We start from the raw sequence: 19,750 nt of genomic DNA, 5'->3' as shown, positions 1-19,750 counted from the left end.
ACCCCTTAGCACCCCAAACGCCTGTGGACGCCCCACAGCCTTCTCCTCTAAACGCCTTTGGACGCATAAAAATTGCGTGCTCTGCTTTGAAGCGATTTGATCATTATGAAGCGATTTGGTGATACTGAAACCATGTTACTCCAAGTGGAGCATAGGTTGCCAATAAGATTTTTCCACTTCCTCCTGCCCTGGGCTGATCTGGTGATAAGGCGAGACTTTTTTTAAACATTGGTTGGCGTGCATTTTCATCCAAGGACAAGCTGAGGATGGTGGAATAAAAATGAAAATAAATTTTTTTTGTCGAGGCAGCTCAGAGGAGGAAGTAATAAAAACAAAATTTCATTTCAAAATGAAAGTTTCTGTTTTCATCTTTGCGTGGCATTGTGGGTAGATCACGCAACTCTAGTTTGGTCTCACTCCACAGTGCGGTGGTTGTCAAATTTTGAACTCGGGCTTTGTGGACCTGAACGGGGGCAGTCGGGATATAAATAGAAATAAAATTTTTTCTCTTCTCGGTTTTTGAGTGCGGCGGGCTTGCTAAATGACAAAAAAATCCAGAATAAACTTTCACCTTTTCAGTTAATCGCCTCGCGGCAGGCACGCTAACCAAGATATAAAAAAGTCTCGCCTAACTTACTGGAAATGTTGGTCGCTTAGTATGTCGCTGTTGTCGTCCATTCTGTCTGCCTTCTCCATCAGTTCCGTCAGGATGCCCATCTCACCTTTCGCTCTGAACACCTCAGCCAGTCGGGACACCCTTGCCTCCTGAGTCCACCCGCTAGTATTATTACGATAAAGAACCAGCATGTAGAACGACTGCATCTCGTGATTTCGAGGATATCGGTCCTCGATTTGTTTAAGCGAGTCGTCGGTGACGCCAAGATCCCTGGCAACACGTCGCCAGTTCCTCATCTTCTTTGCCATCAAGGTCAGGTGACCTTCGCTGAACAGGAGATAATCCTCCGTCATGAGAGGACTTGGCTTTTTAGCGGCCATTTTGATTCAGTCTCGTATTCTAATCTTGTAGTAGTGAAAGCGTGTAATCATTGACAATAGGCCTGATATTGTGCACTGTTAAAGACCTACTCCGTTCAATCAAAAATTCCTAATTCTGAAATTCCAATTTCAGCAGAAAAATCCTATTTTGAATTGTGAAACACAAAACTTGGCAAAAACACTGCAAATGCAACCATTAAGGTTAACTGTGACAAGTATATGACCTGCCTGTGATTTTATCTCGGTGAATGTTAAAAATAATATGCATGCACTTAGGCCCTTCATACTTCTCTATTGTGTGTTTGACGACTTAGGCCCTTCAGCATGCCCAAGCGAATGTATACTCCTGTGAAACTGTGTAGACGCTTCTAAGCCAAATAGGCCTATTGCACATAATTTACACCTTTTGTAAAAGCGGCCTTCAAATGGCTTAACAGCATCTACACAGTACTACTTAGTAGGATTACAGTAGAACCTCTCTATCAAGGACACCCTCGAGACTGACAAGTGCTGTCCTTGATAGAGAGGTGTCCTGATTAGAGAGGTCAAATTGAATGGAAACAACAAATTTCGGACCAAAACTAGTGTCCTTAACAGAGAGGTGTCCTGTTTAGAGAGGTCAAATTGAATGGAAACAACCAATTTGGGACCAAAACTAGTGTCCTTAACAGAGAGGTGTCCTGATTAGAGAGGTCAAATTGAATGGAAACAACCAATTTGGGACCGAAGGTACTGTCCTTATCATAGAGGTTGTCCTTAATAGTGAGGTGTCCACTAGAGAGGTTCCACTGTACATGTGTTTTCGTTATGTCTCCACTAATGTCACTGTTGATTTGTTTTCCTTTGCAGGGCCTTAGCCGTCTGTGTAATGAGATGCATGGAGATGTTTCCACGACTGTCACTACTGTAAGTTTAGTTGCAGTTGTAGTGCTTGGTTATGTTAGTATAGTAGAACCTCTCTATTAAGGACACCCTCGGGACTGACCAGTGCTGCCCTTAATAGAGAGGTGTCCTGATTAGAGAGGTCAAATTGAATGGAAACACCCAATTTGGGACCAAAACTAGTGTCCTTAATAGAGGTGTCCTTAATAGAGAGGTGTCTGCTAAGAGAGGTTCTACTCTGTGTCTGCATCAGGTGGTGAAAAAAATATTTGAAAATATTTCGGACAACATTTCTAATCTCATTTATCATGAGAAAATGATCCTTTAATGATTCTTGTTGAAGTTGTAAAATGTAAACTTGTTGGACTTTAAATACACCGTTTGTTGATTATTTGAAATTTGTAAATGAATTTGAAAATTTCCCATTCCGTAGATATTTACTGAAATATAAATTTCAGCATTTCCGTGGGGTAGACAGATGAATAGCTGGTTTCAGCAAATTCATATGAATAATAACTGAACTATGGCATTGTGTTTAGCTGCATTTCTATTAAGTAATTGCGAGTAATTTCTATCAAGTAATTACAAAGGGTGTACAGCTTCTAAGTTCTGCCGATTCTGTCAAAGGGCGCTTTCTTGGGCCTGATCGATATTTTGGTCATTTCAGATCTTCAAGCACCTGATGCCATCGCTGCTCATGTTGGTGGGAGACAATAAAGGTGTGGCCGCACAGACCATCCCCAGAGCTGTCGTCGTCATCAAAGACCATGCCTTAGCATACGTATGGTTAGTTGGATTTTCTCGGTTTTAAAAGCGCGGCGCAAAGCTTGAGTTAAATCGGTGCAGGATGCGATCATGAATTGAATGACGGCCTGAATTGATAGTGCCAACCTCCGGATAAGGTTACCGTTCTTCTATACAACATGCACTGAGCATTTGGGTCAGGTCCGCATCCCTGGAATCGTTACTCATTGAACACCTGGTCTTCAATTATGATGGCTTTCAGTGCGTGTCTCGTGCGACAACCACGAGTGAGTGTAATGTTAGTGTTGTCGCGACATAGGACATGTGGGAAGGAAGGGAATGCAGGGAGTCTACCGATAAAGTAACAGCCCTTCTGACAGCCAATCAGGGGAGAATTATCGGCGCTGAAGGATGGATATACGCAAAGCGACAATGGATCGGCATGAATCATCACTCATGTCTCACTTTCCCTTCCAACTCCATGATCCAGGAAGCAAAAGAAAATCAAATTATCACTGATGTTTCACATTCTCACTGTTCCAGCCATTTGATACAGAGATTCGGAGAGGCGGCCCACACTCCTGCTAGAACCCTCGTCCAGCACCTGTGCATCAAAGTGCCTGACAAGGCTGACTATAGGAGCCGCGTTGCCCTGGTGGTCGTCACATTGCTTAAGCAGCTTCCCCCTCTACCGTATGCCAAGCTCATCGAATGGTTCTACAAGTTCTCGAGGAACGAGAAGGTACGCACCATGCAGTATAGAACCTCTTTGCTGAGGACACCTATGCTGAGCTCAATTCAGAGGTGTCCTAATTACAGAGGACACTCGTTTTGGTCCCAAATTGTTTGTTTCCAATCAATTTGAACTCTCTAATCAGGACACCTCCCTATTAAGGCCAGGACTTGTCAGTCCCAAGGGTATCCTTAATAGAGATGTTGCACTGTAATGTGGAACCTCACAGCCAAGTTAAAAAATAGTTTCTGGTTTGTTTTTAATTTTAGCCAAGTTTGTTCTGATTTGCTTTAAATTCTCATGGTAAAAGTGTAAGATTTGGCTCAGTTCATGAAAAACTAAAAAGCTTGTAATTTTTCCCCAAGTGCTGAATACAGTTTTACCTGACTTATGTTTCAGACAAGCTATCGTGGTTTTGCTGTCGACATTGTTGCCATGCTGCTGAACGAGAAGGAGAAGGACCTGGATGAGACCGTACCCCCCGAGATATCTGGCTTCACCTCGCATGTCTTCCTCATCAAGATGATCCTCATGAGATGTTCAGATGTTGCACCAACGTAAGTTTAGACCCTTCAACCAATTTTGTTGTGAGAATGCGTGTCATTTCTGTCTTCCCAAACTGTATATTCTTGAACCTATTTCATTGTGAGAACGCGTGTCATTTCTGTCTTCCCTAACTGTTTATTCTTGAACCTATTTCATTGTGAGAACACGTGTCGTTTCTGTCTTCCCTAACTGTATATTCTTGAACCTATTTCATTGTGAGAACACGTGTCATTTCTGTCTTCCCTAACTGCATATTCTTGAACCTTTTCAGCATGAGAACACGTGCTATTTTTGCCTTCCCAAATATATTCTTGAACCTTTTCAATGTTTGAACACGTGCTATTTCTGCTTCCCTAACTATATTCTTGAACCTTTTCAGCGTTTGAACACGTGCTATTTCTGCTTCCCTAACTATATTCTTGAACCTTTTCAGCATGAGAACACATGCTATTTCTGCTTCCCTAACTATATTCTTGAACCTTTTCAGCGTTTGAACACGTGCTATTTCTGCTTCCCTAACTATATTCTTGAACCTTTTCAGTGTGAGAACACGTGCTATTTCGGCGTTCGCTAACTGCGTACAGTCTGAGGACACGGGAATCACCGCGGCAATACGTGATACGGTTACACCAAGAATTGTCGGCAAGCAGCCACTCAGTCGAGTCATACCAACACCAGATGCTGCAGACAGGCAGAAAATGACTACAGGTCTGTCGTTTGTGTTCTATTTCATACTAATCAATACTCGTCCAACTCGAATATTAAAATGGTCTGTGGCCAACTATGATGAGATAAGTGGACGTCAAAATCTCAGTTGGCCCTAAAATGGTATCACGCTGTATAGAAATTTCGAGGAACCTTGATAGCTCAATTGGTAGAGCAGTGGGCTGACAATCCCAAGGTCTGTGGTTCAAATCCCAGTCAAGGCCACTTGGTTTTACTGCAATAATTTCTTTCCTTCCTTATATATATGGCCCATCAGTAGCAACCTGTATTTATTATTTCATACTGTGAAATTTTTCACGAGCGTGTTTTTTTCCGCAAAAAGCACAGTGAAACGAAAGCTTGAAAAGTGTGAAAATTTCATTTGTGATGTATTAACCATCAAATTTCGGCAGCAGACGTGAAATTTTTTCCCCGCCAATTTAAAATGAGCAAATTTGCCAAGTTTTTGCTTCACAAACATTTCGCGGTTTGCGGTGCATCTTGAAGTACTGTTACTGTCAATTTTTGTGAGTTTTTACTTTCACTTCCAGAACCCGGTACCACAACATGAAATAATCTACAGTAATTGTAATTTGATCTCAAAATCAATATAATTCTATCGTGATATTCTAGATGTTGATGAAAGTGACAAAGCTGAGGACCCAAACAATAATGCTGACAAAGCTGCAATAGACAAGGCTATGAATGGTGGTGGAAACGTTACGCCTGTCGCGTCTGCTCCTATCTCTGGTGACACGCCCGGAGCCGTCCAACTTTTGTCAGCCATGGACATCTGTAAGTAGAAAAACGTGACTTGCTATTCTATTTGAACAACAGCATCCGTCTCAAACGTATGACTTTCAAACATGACCTGTTTGCGCGCTTATGTAACGTTAGGCGAGACTTTTTTTATGCCTTAACTGAAAATGTGAAAATATTTATTTTAATTTTTTCATTTAGCACGCCCGCCGCACTCAAAATCGCCGAAAACCGAGAAAATTAAAAAAAAATTTATCCCACTGTTCAGGTCCACAAAGCCCGAGTCAAAAATTTGACAACCACCGCACTGTGGAGTGAGACCAAACTAGAGTTGCGCGAGATCTACCCACAATGCCACGCAAAGATGAAAACAGAAACTTTTATTTTGAAATCAAATTTTATTTTTTATTCCTTCCTCCTCTGAGCTGCCTCTACAGAAGTCTTCCGTGAGAGCAAAAAAAAATTTTTAATTTTTATTCCACCCTCCTCAGCTTGTCCTTGGATGAAAATGCATGCTAACCAAGCTATAAAAAAAGTTTCGCCATACTGGTGTGAAAACCATTAGTGACGCCACTGTATCAGCAGTCTGACTCGATTGTGTCTTGTCCTGTCTTCAGCGCTTTACGACGGCCAGGGTGTGACCTCCATGATACGGCGTAGGGCCTTGGATGAGAAGGTTGGAGTGAGGAAAGCTGCAGTCCAGGCATTGGAGAGTATCATCGTGTTAGACCCACTCAACTTCAACCTAGAGGCAAGTTGTTATTCAGGAACGAGACTTTTTTTAATTTTTGGAGGCGTTCCGTTTTTTCTCCCCCTGGAGGATTTGATTTGACTGCAGAATAGAAGGACCTCTACCTCAGTTGTCCGCAAAACTTTGAATTTCGAAATCTGACAAAATATATGCATTTTAGAGGAAGGTTTTGCAAGTCATGGCAGTTCTAATGAGAACAATTTCACATGGGGACATATTCAGTTTTTTGCCTAAGGAGCCCTTTGCCCTGATTTTTCAAACCTGCGTAGTGAGAAAAATCACCGGTTGAGACAGGTTCAAATGAGAAGGTCTTTGTCCTGATAAGTGCCCCGTCACAGCAAAACTCTGAGCTTGGCAGGTTGAGACGGACTGGTTGTTCATTTCACTGTTGTCTGCCATTTGTGAAATCTCAGTACATCAATTCTACTCTCATCTCCTGGTGTCATTAGGCTCATCTTCTGTGCAACATGCACCTTGTTATGCCGTGACGGGTCAAAATGATCTCTTTCATTACATTCTTTTCACCCCCTTCTAGGACCTTGAGACTATTCACAATCGCTGCCGTGACCCAGCCCTATCAGTTCGTAAGCAAGCCATGCTGTCGTTGACTGATCTTCTCCAGGCAATACCACTCAACAGCAAGATACAATGGTAACATTTCAGGGAATTTCGAATTCAGAAACTTACGTCCCTTTGCTACCAAAAGTCCATGGTAACATTTCAGGGAATTTCGAATTCAGAAACTTACATCCCTTTGCTACCAATAGTCAATTCGTAAAGGTTAAGTCCCCATCTTTTGGGCCTCTGAAGGGCAAACTACTGGTCCGATTTCTTTGAAGTTTGTTTTTTATTGATCAAAACACGAACTTATGGGTCTGTTAACGATGATACGACGGTCTTTCTCATCTTGTAGGGCATGGCTCGATGGTGTGCTGCCCCTCGTCCTTGACCGCGAGAGTTCCATCTCGACCAAGTGCATCGACATCCTTGAAGATAACATCCTGGGAAACGTCACGCCTTACACGAGGTCGACTGAGGATTGTCATGATATGGTTTGGCAGATGTTGGATGTGTTAGCCAGCGTCAAAGGTGTTGAATTAAGGTCAGAAAATGATACTTTATAGACTTTTGATAAAACTTTATAGACTATTGATAATACTTTATAGACTATTGATAATCCTTTATTGACTTTTGATAAAACTTTATAGACGATTGATATTGCTTTATGGACTATTGATAATACTTTATAGACTGTCAATAAAACTTTATTGACTTTTGATAAAACTTTATAGACTATTGATGATACTTTATGGACTATTGATAATACTTTATAGACTTTCAATAAAACTTTATAGACTTTTGATAAAAATTGATAGACTATTGATATTGCTTTACAGACTTTTGATAAAACTTAATAGACTTTTGATAAAACTTTATAGACTTTTGGTAATACTTTGTAGACCCTTCTATACTTTAACAATCTTTGAATGATTTATTCTTTTGGTGCGAAGTTCAGACTGTCCTGATCTTATTAGAGATTGCTCAAAGCCTTTGATATTGACTTTGGTGGAACGTTTTTGTTTTGGTCTGGTGGTCTTACTTTCTTTTCAAAATGGGCAGCACAGAACACCGACAGGAGAGATGATATTGTCGAATAATTATCTATTCGCTTTCGATGTGGTCCCAGATGAATACGATATCCTCAGATATTTCATTTGTTTACTTCTTGCCATTGCAGACGTTACGTTCAAAAAGCCTTCCAGCATCTCACCAAGGAGAAACGTCTGAAATCGAATTTGATGTCGTCACTGATCACACACATTGCAACAAAGAATAACACAGTATGTACATCTTTGTAACCTCAACTAGGACATTTAAAGCACCCTGCAAACAAGCAATTTTTATTGGTGCAATGAGTGATCAAAAGATTGCCTGTCTGCAGATGTACAGGGTACCCCAGTAATCACTGGGTTTGATTGATTGAAGCTGCCATCGGTTCTTGTTGCAGGCGAGAGAGTCTTTTGTCAAATGCGATCACGGTGTTGCCGTGACAAATGTCACTTGTCTACAGCGTGCTTCAAAAAGAAGCAGCCCTCGTTATTTTTAGGAGAGGGAAAAATTTGTAAAGAAAGACTTGCAAAATAAAATGCATAAATTCTTCCCTTGCAGGCTACATGGATGTTGCTTTCAGAGATGGCACCGTCTGTCAACAAGTTCAAACCAGATATCGTCCTCGATTATTGGCAAGATCACGCTAAACTTGCAGGATGTAAGTAGGCCTTTTGTGTCATAATGTTATTTTTGGCAATTTGAAATTGTGCCAGGGTGCTTATGATTGGTCAACTTGAGCATGCCGAGTCCTTGTGATGGAAGTATCTTTTTGCTGTGTGAACGGGGAACTATCAAAAAAATTCTTGTTTCGACACCATTGGAACATCGATAGATGTGCTTGTGCTGATATCTGGTGCAGTGTTCCCGAACTTGTTTGATTTTGTCCCCTTTTCCGGGCCCCTCCACTCGGGGTCTGGATGAATTGGACCCGCGTTAACACACCAATAGATGTCCCTGCCGGACATCTGGTGTAGCGATCTGGAACTTGTTAGAATTCTTTCATTTCTCTGGCTCCCTTCACTCAGGGTCCAGATGACTGACGCTGCATTTCCAATTTTGACATTATTTGTTTACTTTGAGTTGAATAGAAATATTCACATAAATGAACCCAGCATCTTGATCATTTTCAGCTGAGGAATATATGACGGTGGAGCGGGTTTTGAACGTGATTGGTTGCATTGCTCAACAGTTACCTAGCCAGAAGATAAAGTCGTTGACAGAGGATCTGAAAGAGCGCTTGGTCAAATTTGACTTGCCACCAGAGTTGATATCTGTCACAATCAACACCTTGTCTAAGGTACGGTGGAACCTCCCTCTTCAGACACCTCTTATGAGGACACCCTCTCCATTGAGGACACAAATTTGGTCACAAGTTGTGTACTTCATGGAGAGGTTCTACTGTAGAACTAAATTGTATTTACAGTAGAACCTCCCGTAGCAGACACCTCTCTATTGAGGACACCTCTCTATTAAGGACACCCTCTCTATTAAGGGCACTAGCTTTGGTCCCAAATTGGGTGTTTTCATTCAATTTGACCTCTCTAATCAGGACACCTCCTTTATGCTGGTGCAAAGTGGAATGCTGGCACAAAATAGGATTTTGACCGTACAATTTCAGTTATACCTTGTTCAAAATGTTTTGAAGATTGCTTTTGACAATTTTCAAGAAATATGTTCCACATCATAGCTTCCTGCCGACATTTGCGTTCAAAAACTCAATCGAAATCAGTCTCGAACTTGAGAAATGTGCATTGGGTGATGTAAGCGAATAACGTGGATGTTTTTTAACGATGTTTCCAGCTTCATACGGCAGATGAACAAGCAGTGAGTCAAGGGAGGAAAGACATGACAAAATGGTGCAGTGACTTGCTCAAGGTCTCCGACGTCTATCTCTCACAGATCATCCTCAATGAAACTGCAGACGGTCCCCTCGACGAGAACCTCATCGTCTGCCATTTGTTTACGATCGGCGAGATAGCTCAGCTTTGCCCGAATAGTACGCCCAAACGGGTGTTTATGCTCATTCAGAGTTTGATTGCTGCTCCGTGTATCTCTACCCTTGGTAAGTTAATTGATGCCAGGAACGTGACTTTTACAGTTGAACCTCCCTTAGCGGACACCTCTCTATTAAGGACACCCTCTCTATTAAGGACACCCTCTCTATTAAGGACACCCTCTCTATATTAAGGACACCCTCTCTATAAAGGACATCCTCTCTATTAAGGACACTAGTGTTGGTCCCAAATTGGGTGTTTTCATTCAATTTGACCTCTCTAATCAGGATAACTCTCTATTAAGGACAGCACTTGTCAGTCCCGAGTGTGCCCTTAATAGAGAGGTTCTACTGTAATTATTTTTGGAGGATTTCCCTTGTTTCTCTTTTGAAAAGGGTTAAATTTAACTCTTTCACTGGAGGCAACGTACAAAGAACGTCGTATGAAATCGACATGCTGCATGAACTTATTTCTTAGTTGCTTTCAATAGTCTTGAGGATGCTCATCAAGATTCAAGAGGGTGACTGCTGATATCCCTTGATCATATCTCAAAATATGCAAATTAAGTCCCCCATAGCTGTTATTCCATTGAATCTCTCTTAGTAGAATAATATGCACCATTACAATAAAAAATGTTGTCTTATTCGCAGGTTATCTGGTTCAACAATAATGCCTCTTCAAAAATGTCTCGCAAACTCTTTTTCTCCAGATGGAAGCTCGCAACAAGACACGGACAGTGCCTCTCAAGAAAACCCTGGCTCCCAGAACCGAACATCCCCGGGCACTTCCCAGGGCCAGGCCTCCCAGGGAGACTCTCAGGAACCAGCAACTCAAGGAATCACGGGCACACAAGTTCTCAGCCAGTTCTCTGGGTCCAACATGCCGACAAGAGTCAGGGCTCATGCGTTTATAACTCTTGGTAGGTCATAACTTATTTTGAGTGACACTGGCCAATGCTCTCAACATTCACAAAAATCTTACACAACATAACTGTTAGGATTGCCAATGGATTCTTTGTAGGCGAACTCCAATGTAAATACAGTGAAACCTCCCTTAGCAGACACCTCTCTATTAAGGACAACCTCTCTATTAAGGACAACCTCTCTATTGAGGACAACCTCTCTATTGAGGACACTGGTTTTGGTCCCAAATGGGTTGTTTCCATTCAATTTTACCTCTGTAATCAGGACACTTCTCTGATAAGGACAGCATATGTCAGTCCCTAGGGTGTCCTTAATAGAGAGGTTCTACTGTACTGTGTGACAAGGTGAGGTATACATTTCAAAATGTCTTTAGCTTCATTTCTACTAGAGAGGAAATTGTCAGCAAACGCGGGAAATCATGTGATTTTTTCACAGGTGTTGGATTACTTAGGGCGGTCAATCTTTGTGTCCTTCAGTAAGACGCTTAATCCTAAATTTCTTTCTCCTTCAAATGGAATGTCAAAGCTCCTTACCTGGTGTCTTTGTCATGGCAAGCAAAAGACACCACCAAGTGAGAAACCAGTGTACATGACAATTAAACTATGTACCTCTGGCCCTAGACGGAGTCGCTTTGGCCCGAGACGGAGTCACTAGGCCACTGAAACCCACTGGCACTGAACTGCAGTGGCAGGTAAATATGCTCGTCCAACATTGGAGGAGTACTCGCTGAAGAATGATCCCTCCAAGTGCAGAGCGAAAGCTGAGGAAGAGAAAGATCCAAGATCATGACATAAATACCTGTATGTCTTTTTTGTTTTTAGGGAAACTGTGCTTACAGAATGAGACATTGGCCAAGAAGGTCGTTCCAGCAATGGCACGAGAGCTTGAGACATCAACAGACCCAGCCATTCGTAATAACGTCGTTATCATTATGTGTGACCTCTGCGTCAGGTAAGCGGATGGCCATTGTTATGACTTTCTTGTCTTGTCTGCACTCCTTGTGCTCATCAGTGTCTGTTAGTGTTAAAATTAGGGGGACTCCCTACGTCATGTCACCTCGGACACTGAATTTTGGTCCGATCTAATTCTTAACTTGGCCACCAGGAGGCCAAAACTGAAAAAGGTAAAAAAGTGCAATATCTCGCTCATTAGTGACTTGTTTTCGATGATATTTTAATGGTAGGTACTCCAAGCAAGGATACATCACATGTCGTACCGACTTTGGTTTGACCTATATACTATACATGTAGCATGTTCCTTACCCAGGGTGAATTCCTAACCACCAAATATCTATACGGTGAGCACAATGGCCCCTGGCTGTTTCATTTTATTATTTATAATCCTACCGGGTTTTTTTCCAGATACACAACCCTGATAAACAACTATGTGACTAATATTGCCTGCTGTGTGAAGGATGAGAATGCTCTGGTCAGGAAGCAGACACTCACTCTCATTACACATCTCCTACAGGTAAGGATGAGAATGCTCTGGTCAGGAAGCAGACACTCACCCTCATTACACATCTCCTACAGGTAAGGGTGTGAATACTCTGGTCAGGAAGCAGACACGCACCCTCATTACACATCTCCGACAGGTAAGGATGAGAATGCTCTGGTCAGGAAGCAGACACTCGCCCTCATTACACATCTCCTACAGGTAAGGATGAGAATGCTCTGGTCAGGAAGCAGACACTCACTCTCATTACACATCTCCTACAGGTAAGGATGAGAATGCTCTGGTCAGGAAGCAGACACTCACACTCATTACACATCTCCAACAGGTAAGGGTGAGAATGCTCTGGTCAGGAAGCTGACACGCACACTCATTACACATCTCCTACAGGTAAGGATGAGAATGCTCTGGTCAGGAAGCAGACACTCACTCTCATTACACATCTCCTACAGGTAAGGATGAGAATACTCTGGTCAGGAAGCAGACACTAACCCTCATTACACATCTCCTACAGGTAAGGATGAGAATGCTCTGGTCAGGAAGCAGACACTCACACTCATTACACATCTCCTACAGGTAAGGATGAGAATACTCTGGTCAGGAAGCAGACACTCACACTCATTACACATCTCCTACAGGTAAGGATGAGAATGCTCTGGTCAGGAAGCAGACACTCGCCCTCATTACACATCTCCTACAGGTAAGGATGAGAATACTCTGGTCAGGAAGCAGACACGCACCCTCATTACACATCTCCTACAGGTAAGGATGAGAATACTCTGGTCAGGAAGCAGACACTCACCCTCATTACACATCTCCTACAGGTAAGGATGAGAATGCTCTGGTCAGGAAGCAGACACTCACACTCATTACACATCTCCTACATGTAAGGATGAGAATACTCTGGTCAGGAAGCAGACACTCACCCTCATTACACATCTCCTACAGGTAAGGATGAGAATACTCTGGTCAGGAAGCAGACACTCACTCTCATTACACATCTCCTACAGGTAAGGATGAGAATACTCTGGTCAGGAAGCAGACACTCACCCTCATTACACATCTCCTACAGGTAAGGATGAGAATACTCTGGTCAGGAAGCTGACACACACACTCATTACACATCTCCTACAGGTAAGGATGAGAATGCTCTGGTCAGGAAGCAGACACTCACCCTCATTACACATCTCCTACAGGTAAGGATGAGAATACTCTAGACCTTGCTCTGTACTAGTATTCATGTTTACTATGAAGGCTCCTTATTGTGTATTTCAGGAAGACTATCTGAAGTGGAAAGGGGCCCTCTTCTACAGATTCATTATGGGATTGGTCGATGAAGTCAAAGAAATTAGAGAATTTAGTGAGTTTTCTTGTCGTCATGTGGTCAGAATGTGCACAGCTCATAGATCTAAATCATTGCACTGGCATCTCAGATTGTAGACCCCCGGCAAACGCTGGCAAAAAGAAAATGTTTCTTGTGCCATGCTACAACCTGTTTGTTAAAAGTGATGAATAATTGCAATGTTCTACCTCATTAGTCTAACAGCATTCGACCATAAAGATAGGGGCAGCGGTAGCGCAGTGAAAGAGAGTCGGCCTCATGATCAGGAGGTCGTGGGTTCGACTCCCGGCTGAGTCACTGCTTAGTTCCCCTACTGGTCGAGTTCAAGTGAGCCCCTTCTGGTTGCTCCTTGAAACCCCTGATTGATTTCTGTGGAGACCGGGGTAATAATATGATATCCCAAAGCGCTTTGAGCGAGAACCATAGTGTCACGGAATTACGCTATATAAAAGACTCATTATTATTATTATTATTATTATAAACCCTTTGAGCAATGGCAATTATTTCGTCATGCCGATCCACCGTCGTTGTGCGTATATCAATCCTTCAGGAAAGGAGGAGACTCTAGACCGCCGATAAGTTGCCATGTCATTTCATCAATTGTGACCCACCACGGCAAAATGGGTCACATGTCGCACAGAAGATGAGCCTAAAATGACACCAGGACATAATAGAAGAAATTGATACACTCAGATGTCACAAAAGGCAGACAAGTCAATAGTGAAATGAACAACCAGTCCGTCTCAACCTGTCAAGCTCGAAGCGACATGCGACTCATTTTGCCATGGCGGGTCACAATTAGTGACCCTTTTTGGGCAATAATCACATATTGTAAATTCGTTCCCAATTTTTTTCAGCTGAGTTCTGCTTGGTGCACCTGCTGATTCAGAGGAACCCTGGAATGTTCTTTCAGCACTTCATTGAATGTATCTTCCACTTCAATGCCTATGAGGGACACAATGGTAAGTGTATTGTATGCGCCAGTCACCGATCCAAAGGTTGACCGCACTCAACGTTGCTTAACTTCCACTCTGGGGCCAACGCGCCAACCACTGGGCCATAAAGGAATTCCCTCATGGCCGGCGGGTTGAGCCGTGCCATATACCTTAGGGTACTATACAGTAAGGGCCTGTTCAGGTGGTAATCTGCAGCTCCGTCACATTCTTTCCGTCCCCAGGTATGCTACCGGGGATTTACGATGCTTGAAGTGTAGGCAATACAAGACCACTCATTTATCTGATTGCAGTTTATAACAAGTTTGCTCAGTCTGATAAAGAGAAGAAGATGTTCTCATTGAAGGGGAAGGAGAATGCTGGGTAAGTTAGGCTAAATGTGTTGAAGGGTTTTCACGAGTAGATAAATAGCACCCTGGCACTTTTTCCGAGGCAGGATTTCGCGGGCTTGGATTTATTTACCGTTTTTGTCAATTCTGTCTCGGGCAAGAGGAAGAGTTCATCACAGGGTACTTGTTACTTTGATAGGGCTTTGATTGACCTGGCCTAGGCACCATCTTCAAGGAACCTCACTTTGATGTGCAAACAGAGTAAAGTCTATCCGCTTTAAATTTAGCTTTAGGGGGACGATAGGCAGGAGAAGAGGGGCTAATTTAGCCATCTTCATCTTCTATTTGTATTTTCAGGAAACGTATGACAATCTATCGCTTCTTGTTGGAGCATATGACTGACGAGAATAGGTTCAACCTGAGCGGGAAGCTGGTACAAGATATCCTTGGGACGATGGCAGAAGGTGACTTGGTCGTTGATGTTGATAGCAGCCCGCTATTACAGGATACGCTTGCCATACTAGCCTCCAAAGTAAGTCAAGATGTCCCTCAAATAGCAATTGGCTAAGGAAATGTCCCTCAAATAGCAATTGGCTAAGGAAATGTCCCCCGAAGTAGCAATTGGCTGTGGAAATGTCCTTTGAAATAGCATTTGGCTGAGGAAATGTCCCCAAAGTAGCAATTGGCTGAGGAAATGTCCCTCAAATAGCAATTGGCTGAGGAAATGTCCATTAAGCAATTGGCTGAGGAAATGTCCGTCAAATAGCAATTGGCTGAGGAAATGTCCCCAAAGTAGCAATTGGCTGAGGAAATGTCCCTCAAATAGCAATTGGCTGAGGAAATGTCCCTCAAATAGCAATTGGCTGAGGAAATGTCCCCAAAGTAGCAATTGGCTGAGGAAATGTCCCTCAAATAGCAATTGGCTGAGGAAATGTCCCTCAAATAGCAATTGGCTGAGGAAATGTCCATTAAATAGCAATTGGCTGAGAAATGTCCCTCAAATAGCAATTGGCTGAGGAAATGTCCCTCAAATAGCAATTGGCTGAGGAAATGTCCCTCAAATAGCAATTGGCTGAGGAAATGTCCATTAAGCAATTGGCTGAGGAAATGTCCGTCAAATAGCAATTGGCTGAAGAAATGTCCCTCAAATAGCAATTGGCCAAGGAATTGTCCTGTGAAGAAGCAATTGGCAAAGGAAGTGTCCTCTGAAATAGCATTTGGCTAAGGAAATGTCCTTTGAAGTTGCAATTGGCTCAGGAGATGTCTCCAAGTTGGTACGTCCCTAAATGGTTCATCCCCATTTCGCCTACACCCATTTCGCCTACAAAATTTACCCATTTCGCCTACTCACCATTTCGCCTACTCACCATTTCGCCTACTCACCATTTCGCCTACACCCATTTCGCCTATTCACCATTTCGCATATTACCCATTTCGCCTACTCACCATTTCGCCTACTCACCATTTCGCCAACACCCATTTCGCCTATTCACCATTTCGCCTATTACCCATTTCGCCTACATCATTTCAAATGTTTTATGATAGTGACTTCAAATTCAAAAGATGTAATGACCATTTGTAAAGCCAAGCTCCACAATGAAGATATCCTGTAGGGCAGCGCTTGGTTGTACCAAGATGTAAAAAAACAGGCCAAGACTCTTGGGTTCTTCACTTACAAATATTCATAATTGAAATGATGAAAAGCCCCCCCCCTCGCCTTTATAACCCCTTGAAAATGGAAGTACTAGTATGTCGGCAATTGACCCGAACACATCAATATCTACATGTTGAAGAGTGACCTTCCCTCCCCCCACCCCCAATTAAGTGAAGTGAAGAAAGACAAGACCACCATTGAATATTCATAGGTTGGAGGTTCCAGACCTATAAATTAGACGCGAGTGTGTTTTCAACTGTCAAGTGCTTATTTGGAGAGGTATTGGAAAGATATTTGGTATGGCAAGTCTACAGATAAAAATAATTTTTTTGATGAAAAAATAAATTTTGAGATTTGGCTGAAAACAGTGGAAATATCATGGTCACTCAAATTTGTCCAATTTGAAGAAAAAAAATTCGTGGACAACCACCAGTTCTAATAAAATTTCACCATTTACTCGCCTGACTGTCTGGAATGTCATATCCAAATTTCAGATTCACAACCCGAAGCATTGCGAGGCGGTCGAACTGTGACAATTTAACTGCAAAAAGGCTTAAAAAATCAATGGTGGTCTTGTCTCAAGAGGCCGGGTTGGAATGATAAAGTATGGTAAAGTTTAACTGGGAAATATACTATAATATAAAGGAAAAAAACCAAGCTCAACAATTCGTAAAATTGTTCAAATGTCCAGCGCACACCACTCTTTTCCTTTTGAGTAGGCGAAATGGTGAGTAGGCGAAATGGTGAGTAGGCGAAATGGTGAGTAGGCGAAATGGTGAGTAGGCGAAATGGTGAGTAGGCGAAATGGTGAGTAGGCGAAATGGTGAGTAGGCGAAATGGTGAATAGGTGAAGTGGGTGTAGGCGAAATGGGGGTAGGCGAAATGGGGGTAGGCAAAATGGGTGTAGGCGAAATGGGTATGGGCGAAATGGGTGTAGGCGAAATGGGTGTAGGCGAAATGGGGGTACACCCCCTAAATGGGACAGCCTTTTCTTACCTCTCATTCATGTGCCTTCCAGGAGATCAAGTTGTCATCGATGAAATCAAAGCCCCCAGAGGAGATCTATGATGAACAGGAGGCTGCCACGGCTCTCGTGGAGAAGGCAAAGAAGGCCATCATCACGGAGATCATGAGGAAGAATCTCATTGAGAATATTGTGCCAGTCGTCATTGCTCTCAAACACATGGTAAGCTTCGAACGTCCGGCCTATGGATGATTACCCCAAATAACAATGCTTAACAGTATGTTATCGACTCTGTTTCATATTGTCGGGGTCTAGCGTCGAAAGTAAGGCTTGCGACTGTTTACCAGTGTGTGCACCCAAATTGGGGGGTCTCTGCACTCAAATTGAGGCCAGGAGGGTGGAGCGAGGGCATAGGCCCAAACCTGAGGTGGAGCTCAAATTTGGGGCCCAAACTTGAAGTGGAGCTCAATTTGAGTCACAAACCTGAAGTGGAGCTCAATTTGGGGCCCAAACCTGTGGAGGAGCTCAACTTGGGGCCCAAACTTGAAGTGGAGCTCAAATTCTGCCAATGTTCTAGCACAGAGACCCAACAGTGCAGTGTGAGTTTCAATTCGATCACACCTGAAATTTAACAAGTCGTCAGCACAAAACGTCTTAAAAAGTCTCTTTGGCCCTTGCTCCGTTCTTTCAAATCCAACGCGGCTGGTGCAAATCAATTATGCCACCTACGTATATCTAAATGGAAGAATCGTAACCCAGCCACAAAAATGAGGCAATGGGGATATTACGCACAACAAATGCTATTTTCAATCAAAGTGTGTTAAGAAAGACGTTTTATTTATTCGTCAAGTCAAATATCAACACTGAAGAATCGTGACCAAGCCACAAAAATGCATCCTCGGCACCCAGTGGTTTTCCATATGCTCCAGCTCTCCCTATTACAAACGTAGGAGTATCAAAAACCTGAAGCTCAGGATGCAAAAATGAGGCAATGGGGATATTGCGCACAAACGAATGCTATTTTCAATCAAGTTTTATTTATCCGTCAATACTGAAGCTGTTCGTGTTTACATTTCAGCTGGAAAAGAAATTATCACCGCTTCAGAAAGATCTGATGATGTATCTTAGGGAACTGATGAAAGACTACAAGAGTGAAGTGAAAGGTTGGTTTATACTAAAGATTGTTTTTGTCGCAAAAAAGAAGTCAGCTGGGCGACTGCGTGAGGTGTTGACTGGCGTTGGAGCTTATTGTAAAACGTGGAATTTTCACAAGCGTTTTATTTTCGCAAATGCACCTTAAAGGGACAATATAGGCAGGCAAGATAAAGTTCAAGAAGTCGCCAATAGGGGTCTCTCACATCTCACAGTACGTCAAAATGATTCACGCTTGTACGAGGAATATATTTAGTGCTGAATCTGACATGACCCAGGGCCCTTACTGTATATATTAGTCACCTGAAGATGGCCGAATTAGCCCCTCTGCTACTGCCTAGAGTCCCCCTTTAAAACTTATACAGTAGAACCTCTCTATTAAGGACACCCATGGGACTGACAAGTGCTGTCCTTAATAGAGAGGTGTCCTGATTAGAGAGGTCAAATTGAATGGAAATAATCAATTTGGGACCAAAAAAGTGTCCTTACTGGAGACGTTGTCCTTATTAGGGAGGTGTCCGCTAAGGGAGGTTGCACTGTATTTAAAAAAGGTGAAAATTTCAACTCCAAAGCATCAAGTATTAAATTTCGTCGGCCCATGCAATATTTAGTCTTATCACCAAGACGGAATGAGCAAATTCGCCAAATTCTACTGAAATTTTTTTTCTTCTCGACCGACAGACATCATGGCAGCGGACAAGCAGCTAGCAATGGAGATTGAGTTCGATTTGAGGAAGTTTGAGGAGCAACTTGTGGCAGGGATCGAGGCCCAGAAGCTAGTGACACCTCTAGCTATGGTATGGACAACTTTTGTTGTGTGCTCTTGAAGTAACGCCAGTTAATTGTTGTAAATTTCTGTGCCGCATCAATTGGACCCAGGACTAGGTTATGCAGGGCTGCCTGCTTGTAGTACACTTTGAGTGTACAATGCACACCAGGCCCATTTCTATTGTACACCAGTTATAGAATTGTCAGATTTGTCTTCAAAATACTTGAAAATCATGCAATATTTTCATCAAAAAGTGATGAAATTGTAACTTTTTTAAGCAGGTTTCATTTTGTTTTATTATGCACCTCGACCACATCAGCTAAGCCATTGACTCCATATATACACCAGTATCGATTGACGATCGTTTTGTCTACGTACGCAGGGAATGGTCTGGGCTCTAGCCCACTGAAATGCACAAGGGGAGAGAGTACTGGACATGCAAAATTATACGTACACACTAAATGAACTTATATAGTCATTCTTCTATCTTG

The 19,750-nt window shown here is 42.6% G+C and overlaps 1 protein-coding gene across 1 annotated transcript in view; it reads left to right on the top strand.

Moving 5' to 3' along the window:
- Positions 1 to 19,750, top strand: part of LOC135493006 (condensin-2 complex subunit D3-L-like) — a 29,404-nt gene that overhangs the window by 6,626 nt on the left and 3,028 nt on the right. The window contains exons 4-26 of the mRNA XM_064779755.1: positions 1,846 to 1,902; positions 2,546 to 2,664; positions 3,166 to 3,364; positions 3,755 to 3,912; positions 4,443 to 4,609; positions 5,240 to 5,401; positions 5,983 to 6,116; positions 6,652 to 6,767; positions 7,030 to 7,218; positions 7,855 to 7,957; positions 8,286 to 8,385; positions 8,858 to 9,024; positions 9,528 to 9,789; positions 10,431 to 10,640; positions 11,466 to 11,595; positions 12,006 to 12,114; positions 13,372 to 13,456; positions 14,296 to 14,400; positions 14,685 to 14,754; positions 15,078 to 15,252; positions 17,393 to 17,560; positions 18,417 to 18,501; positions 19,172 to 19,287. Coding sequence (XP_064635825.1) covers positions 1,846 to 1,902; positions 2,546 to 2,664; positions 3,166 to 3,364; positions 3,755 to 3,912; positions 4,443 to 4,609; positions 5,240 to 5,401; positions 5,983 to 6,116; positions 6,652 to 6,767; positions 7,030 to 7,218; positions 7,855 to 7,957; positions 8,286 to 8,385; positions 8,858 to 9,024; positions 9,528 to 9,789; positions 10,431 to 10,640; positions 11,466 to 11,595; positions 12,006 to 12,114; positions 13,372 to 13,456; positions 14,296 to 14,400; positions 14,685 to 14,754; positions 15,078 to 15,252; positions 17,393 to 17,560; positions 18,417 to 18,501; positions 19,172 to 19,287 — 3,186 coding nt within the window. The remainder of the gene's footprint in view (positions 1 to 1,845; positions 1,903 to 2,545; positions 2,665 to 3,165; positions 3,365 to 3,754; positions 3,913 to 4,442; positions 4,610 to 5,239; positions 5,402 to 5,982; positions 6,117 to 6,651; positions 6,768 to 7,029; positions 7,219 to 7,854; positions 7,958 to 8,285; positions 8,386 to 8,857; positions 9,025 to 9,527; positions 9,790 to 10,430; positions 10,641 to 11,465; positions 11,596 to 12,005; positions 12,115 to 13,371; positions 13,457 to 14,295; positions 14,401 to 14,684; positions 14,755 to 15,077; positions 15,253 to 17,392; positions 17,561 to 18,416; positions 18,502 to 19,171; positions 19,288 to 19,750) is intronic.

Source organism: Lineus longissimus, chromosome 8 (assembly GCF_910592395.1).
Source record: "Lineus longissimus chromosome 8, tnLinLong1.2, whole genome shotgun sequence".
Lineage (NCBI taxonomy): Eukaryota > Metazoa > Nemertea > Pilidiophora > Heteronemertea > Lineidae > Lineus > Lineus longissimus.
This window is presented reverse-complemented; position numbering and strand designations above follow the sequence as displayed.